This window comes from Rhinoderma darwinii, chromosome 1, assembly GCF_050947455.1.
Source record: "Rhinoderma darwinii isolate aRhiDar2 chromosome 1, aRhiDar2.hap1, whole genome shotgun sequence".
In the NCBI taxonomy this organism is placed as follows: Eukaryota; Metazoa; Chordata; class Amphibia; order Anura; family Rhinodermatidae; genus Rhinoderma; species Rhinoderma darwinii.
The window spans coordinates 433,084,967-433,096,975 of NC_134687.1; the positions used below are offsets into that span (position 1 = coordinate 433,084,967).

At 40.6% G+C, this 12,009-nt stretch overlaps 1 protein-coding gene across 1 annotated transcript in view; it reads left to right on the top strand.

Moving 5' to 3' along the window:
* MYO18B (myosin XVIIIB) overlaps positions 1-12,009 on the top strand; it is a 625,429-nt gene that overhangs the window by 237,881 nt on the left and 375,539 nt on the right. Inside the window, exon 21 of the mRNA XM_075825873.1 lies at positions 2,567-2,777. Within this exon, the coding sequence (XP_075681988.1) occupies positions 2,567-2,777 (211 nt within the window). The remainder of the gene's footprint in view (positions 1-2,566; positions 2,778-12,009) is intronic.

The following is a 12,009-nucleotide window of genomic DNA, read 5'->3' on the forward strand; positions in this document are numbered from 1 at the left end:
TACACTCCCCTGTACAACGCCCACTTGGTCTAAAGTAAAAATACGCCCACTTGGGCATTAAGCAACTCATTAGCATAAATCTAAAAACGCTAATAAAGTGGTAAAAATAGATCGTTTTTTAAAATAAAAAGCACTGCTGTCACCTACATTATAGCGCCGATCTCCTTATGTAGGAGATAGGGCACTTATAATGTGGTGACAGAGCCTCTTTAACATCAGTACAAAAACTGTGCACCAGGAATTTTATGGCATGGCTTTCCATGGCCGAGCAGCTGCATGCAAACCTTACATCACAAATAACAATGCCAAGCGTCGGATGGAGTGGTGTAAGGGTATGTGATATACACAAGGGGAGGACCCCTAAAGTTGGTGGGCGTATTGGTTAAATTGAAAAAGATTGATTGCCTGCCGGCAACAGAAGCCCTGTTTTCCAACTAACAATTAGAAAATAACAAAGTATTTATTGGATTTATGCAAAGAAGACAAACTACATATAATTAAAATTCAGGTCCATTGCTGACTACAATCAGCTTAGTGCAAAGTATAGAAAGCCTGGAGCTAACGGCTGCAGCACGCAGCACCAGACCCAACGTTAAATTCTACGAGTCAGCAGGACACGTGTTTAAAATTCAGAATGAGAGCCCCCCCTGACATGTTTCGCTACGATGTAGCGTTTTCAGGGGTATCGGGGCTAAGGTGTAAGGGTATGTGCACACGATAACTGGCTTTTACGTCTGAAATTACAGACTGTTTTCAGGAGAAAACAGCTCCGTCGTTTCAGATGTAAATGCTCCTCCTCGCATTTTGCGAGGCGTCATTGACGCCCGTAATCTTGAGCTGTTCTTCATTGAATTCAATGAAAAATGGCTCAAATTACGTTTCAAAGAAGTGTCCTGCACTTCTTTGACGAGGCAGTCATTTTACGCGTCGTCGTTTGACAGCTGTCAAACGACGACGCGTAAATGACAGGTCGTCGGCACAGTACGTCGGCAAACCCATTCAAATGAATAGGCAGATGTTTGCCGACGTATTGGAGCCGTATTTTCAGACGTAATAATACGCCTCGTTTACGTCTGAATATAGGTCGTGTGAACCCAGCCTAAAGTACGCTACTACTGGAGCAGAGGGAATGTATTCTGTGGAGTGATGAATCACCCTTCTCTATCTGACAGTCTGATGGACGAGTCTGGGTTTAGTGAAAGCCAGGAGAACGTTACCTACCTTACTGCATTGTGTCAAATGAAAAGTTTGGTGGAGGAGGGATAACGCTATTGGGTTGTTTTTCATGGGTTAACCTATACCCCTTAGTTCTATTTAAGAAAAAATGTTTATTCTTCAGCGTAGACATTTTAGATAATTGTATGCTTCCAACTTTGTGGGAATAGTTTGGGGGAGGCCCTTTTCTGTTCTAGCATGACTGGGCCCCAGTGAACAAAGCATGGACCATAAAGATATAGTTGGGTGAGTGTGATGTGCAAGAACTTGACTGGCCCGCGCAGAGCCCTGACCTCAACACTCTTGAAAACCTTTGGGATGATCTAGAAGGAAGATTGTAAACCATGCCCTTCCATCCAACATCAGTGTCTGAACTCACAGATGCTCTTCTGAATTAATGGGCAAAAATTCCCACAGACACACTCCAAAATCTTGTAGAAAGCCTTCCCAGAAGAGTAGAAACTGTTTTAGCTGCAAAAGGGGGACCAAGTCCATATTAATGTCTATGGTTTTAGAATGGGATATCATAAAAGCTACTGTAGGTGTAATTTGTAGGTGTCCCAATACTTTTGTCCATATGGTGTATATAGGGTTGATATGTAATAATGGATGACATGCATGTCTATAAAATGACAAACAAGTCTCTAGTAGGCCATTCTTATGGTGAATTGCTATTTTAGCATACTTTTTGGTCTTATGTATTTTTTACAATGAAATTAATTAAAAAGGGAATGTTGGAGTCATCAGTAGTAATTTAGGGCATAGTCCCTCACCATCCCTTATAGACATTTCAGTTCATTAAGTATAACATATCCCTTTGATCTGGCTGAATGCAGTACTTAGAGATGCCCAATTTGCTGAGGATCTTGATCCTGATAAATTGATTTCCCCATCTTATCAAATTAGCAAGCATTTAGAAATTGTGTTCTTTATTGATTCTCTAATAATAAGTAATTGCATTAGTTACACCATTTGATTTTTGTTTCAGATGTTAAATGGGAGTTTGTGATTTTGGGGAAGGAGAAATAAAGCAATATGAAAGCGGAATACTGGATGTTATAGGCGGATTTAAAACCTAGAATGACTTCTCTATGCAGCGTTTATTACTTTTCTTCTTACACTTTAGATAATGCTTCCATTTTTTTATTTTTTTATAAATTTGTTTTGTATCTACATAAAAGTTTTACATCTGCATTGAAGTTCTCATTGTATAATCTGGGGAAAGTGCAGCATGTGTTAAAAAAAAGAAAAAGAAACAAGGTTGTTTAATGTGTTCTGGATGTCAGGAGAACAAGTCTTAGCAGAAAATGATCTTACGCAATTTGATTTCTTCTTCCCTTGTTTGCCCCAGGACGCTCTGATGAATTTGCTAAAACGGTCCCAGATACATTTTGTACACTGTCTAGTCCCCAGACTGGGAATGGATGGCACAGAATGCAAAAGCTCACAACTTTGCAGAGGAACAGCAGGAGATCCAATTAATGCTGCTATTGATGTCCCCACTGTAAGAAGTCAGCTTGCAGGAGCTCAGCTATTAGATGCTATGCGTCTCTGCAGGATAGGTAAGAGACTTGTGTATTTATTGGACAATGAAAGCTGCTATTAAATAGGTGCATATATTATGTGTACACAGAGCTTTTTGCTTTATTTTCTTTTGTAATGGTTCTTTTCTAGGTTAAATGTTCAGTACAATTGTAAATAAGTGAGAAAAATGCTGAGAAGAGCGGTTGTAATGCAATTTCTTGCGCAATCTCACATATTTACAGCATAGACTCATTCAATATACACTATACTAGGTGGCTTTGCAATTAAAATAATGAAAATCACTGATTATTATAAATATGCATAAGATAATAAAATGCTAAAATATATATTTGTTTATCTATTTAGATAATATAACGTTTTCCTTCTGTTAAAATTTTATCAGAAATGGAACATTTCTCCATTATACTTGATAAGACTCTGGTGCTCTGTTTCTAGCCTATCGTGCACAAATGCAAAATTTTGACTGCCTGTTGCCACCACCAGGGGGCCAAGCTTTAAACATCTGTATATGGTTCCTATTGTCTAAATAGGAGCCACACACTGACCAGACCCCTAGTGGTGGCAACAGGCAGTTGTGCATATGGGGACAGGTGCTTTATACTAAGGTAACTATTCACTATAGCCTTGCCAAGTATATAAGGAAAATTCTTCAAACAATTTATACTGCAGGTTTGGAATGGTTTATTATCAGAAATTAAACAGAGCTGATAACTAGCATCATTATTATTATTATTATTATTTCCCTTCAGCTTACTTGTTAGAATTCCCCATTGCCACTTCCTCTGCTAGAAAGTCCAAACCATATTATGCTCAATAGAGCTACCATTGACCTTCAGGATCAAGCCTATTTTGGCCTTTAGGACCACAGGATTTTTATTTTCGTTGCCACATTATGAGATCCACAACTTATTTTTTCCATCGACAAAGCTGTATGGGGACTTGTTTTTTTGCCATATGAGCTGTATTTTTAAATGGAAACATTTTGGGGTACATTTAACTTATTAATTAATTTCATGCCGTTTACCGTGCGGGATAAATAACGTTACCTGTATTCAATAAGTTGGTACAATTATGGAGATACCAAATATGTATAGTTTTTTTTTTATATTTTAGTACGTTTACAAAATAAAAGCCCTTTTCATGGAAAAAAAATGGTTTTTATTTTGGCGCATTGCAAGAGCCAGAACTTTTTTTTTTTTTCATTGATGTACCCATATGTGGGCTTGTTTTTAGTTGAACAAGTTATATATATTTTCTTTCAAATTTAATTTTTATTGAGTTTTTGAGTTTTTGCAACAAAATACATGTAACAATGACAGACCAGTATTATACGATAAAACCGGAGAATGTACTGTATGCTCAACAAGTATGACAGCATTAATCTGAACAGGGGGTCTCCAAACATGAGTGCCATACTGTAATCATGTTTTCAGTACGTGACAGTTGTCCTGCAGCGAGGCAGGGACTCCTAGCATCGTACATAAGTATGATGCTTGGAGCCCGGCTCCCTGCACTGTGTTCGGTCCGGTACTTGCGGCCGAAATACGTCCGTATATTACGTAATTAGTGCGTGTGCACATACCCTTAATCTGAACAGGGGGTCTCCAAACATGAGTGCCCGAAGAGGACATGAACCATCTAAGTCATCAAATAATTATGACTTGTAGCAGTAAATAACACACGATCGCATAAGAAAACAAAAAAAGAGATAGGACAGGGGGAAAGACCAAGAGGAGCAGGTGGGAAAGCTTTGGTAGGAGTAGTTGGGCTTATAAGTCTATTAATGGACAGACCAAATAGGAGAACCAAATAGGAATTAAATGGAGGCTATATACCGGATTAGGGAATCCCTGAGGTTGTGGAAAGATGTGAATCCTACAGGGACCATACTGAATCAAACATATCTTGGGTAGTATTAATCTAAGCAGTGAGACGTTCCATGAACCTAACGTCCGCGATACCTTGATATAGGTTGTGTAAAGATGATATGGTGGCCGATTTCCAGCATTGGGTAATTAGACATTTAGCAGCAGTAAGCAGATGTAGTACCAACCTTGTGGCGTGCTTAGGTAAAGTTTTTGATGGGACATTAAAGTGATATGTAAGAGTGGATGGAGGAACTGCACTAGTCAACACCTGCTCAACCAGGCGTTGGACCTTACCCGTGAAAGGGCGTAGCAAGGGACAGTCCCATATGATAGGGGCCGTGAACCATCTGGGGAACTACAACGCCAACAAATATTGGCAAATGCATCAAGATTTTGAATTGTTTTTCCTTATAGAGTGTAAGTGGATGACTTAGCTGCCTTGGCCCACACAGTTTGCCAGACATGACTAGAGATTGACACAGAAAGCTTTACCACTTAAGCATATAGGAGTGGGAAAGCAGCCTGGATACGGTGGAATAAAAGACCTAAAACTTTCCACCCATAGTTGACCACCAAAGTGTGATAGGTATGTTTTCTAATACAGAAAGTTAGAGAAGGCAGCACAAGATTTCAGTGAAGACTCTTTCTAATTTTAAAGGCTGTCAGCCGGCTAATGTAGTTGTGGTGACTAACTACCAGACGCCCCCTGAGTTATATTTTTAATAGAACCAATTTGGCATGCCTAGAAATTATTGATTAACCCCTTCCCTCGACCTTCCTGACAGAGCCTCATTTTTCAAATCTGACATGTTTCACTTTATGTGGCAATAACTTTGGAATGCTTTAACCTATCCAAGCGATTCTGAGATTGTTTTCTCGTGACACATTGGACTTTATGTTACTGGCAAAATTTGCTCGATACATTCAGTATTTAAATGTGAAAAACATCACATTTTAGCGAAAAATTTCAAAAATTAGCTTTTTTTCTAAATTTAAATGTATCTGCTTGTAAGACAGGCAGTTATACCACACAAAAAAGTCGCTAATTAACATCCCCCACATGTCTACATTAGATTGACATTTTTGAACATCCTTTTATTTTTCTATTACGTTACAAGGCTTAGAACTTTAGCAGCAATTTCTCACATTTTCAAGAAAATTTCAAAAGTCTATTTTTACAGGGGCCAGTTCAGTTGTGAAGTGGCTTTTCGGGCCTTGTGTATTAGAAACCTCCAAAAACGTCACCCCTCAAAGTATTCAAAACTGCATTTAGAAAGTTTCTTAACCCCTTAGACGTTTCACAGGAATTAAACCAAAGTAGAGGTGAAATTTACAAATTTCATTTTTTGTTGTTACAGAAATTTATTTTTAATCCATTTTCTTTGTAACACAAAGTTTTACCAGAGAAACACAACAAAATATTTATTGCCCAGGTTCTGCAGTTTTAGGAAATATCTTACATGTGGCCCTAGTGTGCTAATGGACTAAAGCACCGGCCTCAGAACCAAAGGTGCACCTAGTGGATTTTGGGGCCTCCTTTTTATTAGAATATATTTTAGGCACCATGTCGGGTTTGAAGGGCTCTTGCTGTGCTAAAACAGTGGAAATCCCCCCAAAGTTACCCCATTTGAGAAACTACACCCCTTAAGGAAATTATCTAGGGGTATAATGAGCATTTTGACCCTACAAGTTTATTACAAAAATTATTGGAAGTAGGCCGTGAAAATGGAAATCTACATTCTTTCAAAGAAAATGTAGGTTTAGCTAATTTGTTCTCATTTCCACAAGGACTAATGGAGAAAAAGCACTGCAAAATTTGTAAAACAATTTCTCCCAAGTAAAACAGTACCCCAAATGTGGTAATAAACTTATAAGGGAAAGAGCGCCATTTGGCTTTTGGAGCTCAAATTTAGCAGAAATTGTTTGCGGCGGCCATGTCACATTTGCAAAGCACCTTAGGGACCAAAACAGTGAAAACGCCCAAAAAGTGACTCCATTTAGGAAACTACACCCCTTGAGGAATTCATCTATGCGTGCAGTGATAATTTTTACCCCACAGGTGTTTCATAGAATTTATTAGAATTGGGCAGTGAAAATAAAAACAATCCTTTTTCTTCAATAAGACGTAGTTTTAGCTCAAAATTTTTCATTTTCTAAACAAATAAAGGAACAAAAAGAACCCCAAAATTTGTAAAGCAACTTCTCTGGAGTACGTCAATACCCCATATGTGGTCATAAACTGCTGCTTGGGAACATGGCAAGGATCAGAAGAGAAGGAGCGGCATTTGGCTTTTGGAGCACAGATTTTGCTGGATTGGTTTCTTGACCCCATGTTGCTTTTGCAAAGCCCCTAAGGTACCAGTACAGTGGACATTACCCAAAAGGGACTCCATTTGTGATACTACATCCCTTGAGGAATTAATGTATGGGTGTAGTGAGCATTTTGACCCCACAGGTGTTTCATAGATTTTATTTGAATTGGGCAGTGAAAATAAAAATGTTTTTTTTTCCCCCAAAAAAGTAGCTTCAGCGCAAACGTTTTCATTTTCTCAACAAATAAAGCAGAAAAAGATCCCCAACATTTGTTAAGCAATTTCTCCCGAGTATGGCAATACCCCATATGTGGTTATAAACTCATTTTTGGGCACATTTGCATGGCTGAGAAGGGAAGGAGCGCCATTGGTCTTTCGGAGTACAGATTTTGCTGGATTGGTTTCTGGTCGCTATGTAGCATTTGCAAAACCCCTGTGGGACCAAAACAGTGGAAACCCCCCAAAAGTGACCCCATTTTGGAAACTAAACCCCTCAAGGTATTCACCTAGGGGTGTAGTGAGCATGTTAACCCCGCAGGTGTTTTGCAGAAATTAGTGTGCACTCGATATTGCAGAGTGAAAATTTCATTTTTCAATAGAAATGCCAATATGTGGTGCCCAGCTTGTGCCACCATAACAAGCCAGCTCTGTGTTTCCCGGTTTTAGAATCACCATACATGGTGCCCTAATCTTTTGCCTGGACATCTGACAGGGCTCAGGAGTGAGAGAGTACCATGTGAAATTGAGGCCTAATTTGGCGATATACACAGAATTGGTTCACAATTGCAAAGGCTCAGATAGGAAATAATAAAAGAAACACCCTAGAAGTGACCCCATTTTAGAAACTACACCCCTCAAGGCATTTATTAAGGGGTGTGAGCATTTTCACCCCACAGGTCTTTTCCATAAATGAATGCGCTGCGGATGGTGCAAAGTAAAAATTACAATTTTTCCCAAAATATGCCAATTCAGTGGCAAGTATGTTGTGCCCAGCTTATGCCACTGTAGAAACACTCCCCATAAATTGTTAAAAGGGTTCTCCCGGGTATAGCGGTGCCATATATGTGGACGTAAACTGCTGTTTGGGCACACTGTAGGGCTCAGATGGGTGGGAGCGCCATTTGGCTTTTGAAGCGTAGATTTTGCTTGGTAGAAGTTTTGTTTAAGTATTGCTGGTGTTTCTGTTTATAATGTGGGGGTACATGTAAGCTGGGCAGAGTATATCAGGGGCATAGTCAGGTGGTATAATAATGGGGTAAACAATAAAAACATCCATAGATGTGTGTTACGCTGTGAAGCAATCCTTTCTGCACAGGCCGGTGTCGCACTGATAAATGGTGTCTTTACTTATCTCCCTTTTGGTAGGAAGTGTTGTCCTGGTATAATACGATCGCCCTCGCTTCTAGCAGATATGTTTGGGCACTCCCCTTCCTGGGTCCCTAATTTTAGGGCCTTGATAAATCGCCACTTGAAACAGAAGAAATGACCCCCTCGGGCCGGCACAACTGCATATTTTTCTTTCCTAACTTATTGTAGCATTAACTTAGTTTATTTTTTCATAGACGTGGTGGTGTGAGGGCTGTTTTTTTGCGGGACGAGCTGCAGTTGTTATTGGTACCATTTTGGGGTACATGCGACTTTTTGATCACTTTTTATCCTATTTTTTGAGAGGCAAGGTGACCAAAAAACAGCAATTCTGGCATAGTTTTTTTAGGGTTTTTTTTATACAGCGTTCACCATGCGTTATAAATTACATGTTAACTTTATTCTGCAGGTCAGTACAATTCCGGTGATACCTAATTTATAGCACTTTTTTATGTTGTTCAACTTTTTGCACAATAAAATTACTTTTGTAAAAAGAATGTATTTTTTCTGTCGCCATGTTGTGAGAACCATAACTTTTGAATTTCGACAGAGCTGTATGAGGGCTTGTTTTTTGAGAGACGAGTTATAGTTTTTATAGGCACCATGTTTGGATACATACGACTTTTTGATCACTTTTTATTTCAATTTAAGTAGGGCAAAGTGACCGAAAAACAGAAATTCTTGCATTATTTGTTAAGTTATTTTTTTGGGCCGTTTACCGCGTGGCATAAATAATATAATATGTTTATAGTTTAGGCCGTTACGGTCGCGGCGATACCAAATATGTATGGTTAATTTTTTTTTCAATAATAAAGGACTTGATAAGGGAAAAAAGGCGATTGTATTTTATTTTATTACTTAAAACTTTTTTTATATTTTTTAAAAATTTTTTTTTTTTTACACTTTACTTTAGTCCCACTAGGGGACTTGAATGTCCAACTGTCAGATTTTTTTTTCTAATACATTGCACTACCTAGATCTGTCAGTCATTCACTGACAGCAAGCCGATAAGGCTTCGCCTCCGGGCGGGGCCTAATCGGCTTCCGTAATGGCAAACAGGAGGCCATTGTCAGGTCTCCTGTTGTCATAATAGCAGTCTGCAGTCGTGCGATTGCTTGGCACAGCTGGCGATCGGCTAGCAACCACAAAGATGCAGCGGTATCCTTCTGAGATGATGTCGGCGCATCCTGCTCTGGACCGTTTGCCACGTGGTGTCTGTCATGGCGTCCTGGTCTCCCCTTCTTCATCCCCTCATATGCTGGAACCTGCATCGCTGCCTGCCACCTCTCCCAGGGATAAGAATGCCCATTTCTCTCCGCCTGTAGCTGGATCTGCTGTCCTGGGGGATGATTTACAGGCCTTGAGACTACAGCTCTCTACATTACCCACTAAACAGGACATGGACCGTTATGTCAATCGTCTGGAGACGACTTATAAGTCAGAGATACAATCTATCACCACTAATCTCACTCAATTGTCTGATCAAGTGCAACGTATGGAGGGGGATATTTCCACTGTTACACAGCAACAGGCTTCCCAGGCAGGTCGTTTGGATCAACACTCTCAGCAGATTCACATGCTCTTTAACATAGCTGAAGATCACGAAAATCGGAATTGCCGCAATAATATACGGCTTCGGGGCATTCCGGAGGATGTTTCTCCTGGGCAACTCATACCCGCTTTACAGTCTCTGTTTAACTCCTTACTGGAGCGTCCTGCTGGTGATCCTCTGGAGCTGGATAGAGCTCACAGGACTCTTGGCCCTCGTAATCCGGATCCTGATAGGCCTAGAGATGTTCTGTGCCGTGTTAATTTTTTCTCTATCAAAGAGCAGATTATGAGGAAGGCTCATGATAAAGGCGAAGATTTATTGAACGGTGTCAAGATCCAGCTGCTGTCTGACCTGTCCAGGATGACTCTGGACAAACGTCGGGTGCTGCGTCCTCTGCTGGATGTCCTAAGACAGCATGAGATTTCTTACTCGTGGGGTCACCCCTTTCAGCTGCAGTTTCGCAAGGATGGAGGGTTGCTGATCGTTAGAGACCCAGGTGACATCCCTGCTTTTTGTGCTGCCCTCCATTTGCCCAGAGTTTCTCTTCCTGATTGGCCTTATGTTCCACCTCCACCTCCACGATTGCGCAGGCGGGGTCGATCTCCTGCATCTCCTATGGGGCGTCATGGTGGTCGTCCTGCTGATCCGGTGTGATACCTTCCTGATGTCTCCACCACAGTTTGCTATTGGATTTTAATTTTTTGTGTCCATTTATATGAGGCTGTTGCCTGCTGTGTTTCACTGAGGAGAATGCCGCCTGTTTCTTTTTCCTTGTTCTAGGTGGTTACTTCTGAATCGCAGGCAGGCCACTTGCTGGTGGTTGCCTGTTGCTGAAGAGCTACAAGATTTACTTCAATGTGAATGTTTATATTTTTCTTATTTCTATGTTACTTTTATTATTTGCATGTATGTACATTTATGCTGACAAGGAATGTATTCAGGGGAGTTCTTTGCTGGGGTTTCTTTATGCTCCTGATAATGCTGTATGCCCTTGGTTAGTTATCTTGGGGTGTATTTCCAAATGCCTTGGTTTTTCTTTTCCTTCTTAATTTATATTCTTATTTAGCTATGTTTAGTTTGTCAATGGGTTGGGGGCGCGGGGCGCTGGCTAGTCCTTGTCCTTACACTTCTCCTCCTAGGGACTCACTGGTTGTATCCGGTGTCTACTTGCTTGTTTTCTCCTTGATTAGATGAAGGAGTGGGTGATTGTTTTGCCCGTTTGTCCGTCTTTGTTGTCGTGGTTTCCCTTCCCTGTCTGTCTGGTCTTTTTCTTAGCTGCTTAGCTTGCATTATTGGCTTGGTCATTTTAAGTGCAGTGGAGATGGCGCAGTTGAAAGTCTGTACTTTTAATGCTAGAGGACTTAACGTCACTGAAAAACGTTCGCAGATCCTGTATAACATGCACAAAGAGCGTGTGCATATATTATTCTTACAAGAGACTCATTTTCAGGTGGGCCACACACCGGTGTTTACTAATCAATACTATCCTACTTGGTTTCACAGTGCCAACCCGGAGTCCAAGTCCAAGGGTGCTAGCATATGTCTTCATAAATCGCTCTCTCACAAGACCATAGATGTCCTTGTCGACCAAGGGTGGTCATTATGTTTTTCTTAAATTGTCCATCCAGAATAAGATCTTCACGTTGGCTAATTTGTATCTCCCTAATCAGGATCAGGCTCGGGTGTGCCGATTGTTTTTGAGGAAATTGGATGAGTTTTCGGAGGGTGTTTTAATCGTGGGAGGTGATTTTAATCTAACGTTTGATTATAGGCTTGATACCTCCTCGGGCAGGTCTGCTGTTCCTAAATCACACATGGTGGCGTTGAAGAACACGATGCACTCCATGCAATTGATTGACGTGTGGAGGATTCTCCATCCTCAGGCAAGAGAGTATACTTATTTCTCTCCATTGCAGAATATGTACAGTCGTCTAGACGCCTTTCTGGTTAGCCACCACTTGCTTACCTGGCATCCCACTTCTGCGGTGGGTCCTATGGTGTGGTCGGATCATGCCCCTGTATTTTTGTCGCTTACGTTTCCTAATTCGGTGCCCAACTTTCAGTCATGGAAAATTATTGACAATCTATTGCGCGACGCAGTATGTGTATCGGCTCTTAAGGACACGCTTAAAATCTTTTTTTAAGTGCACTC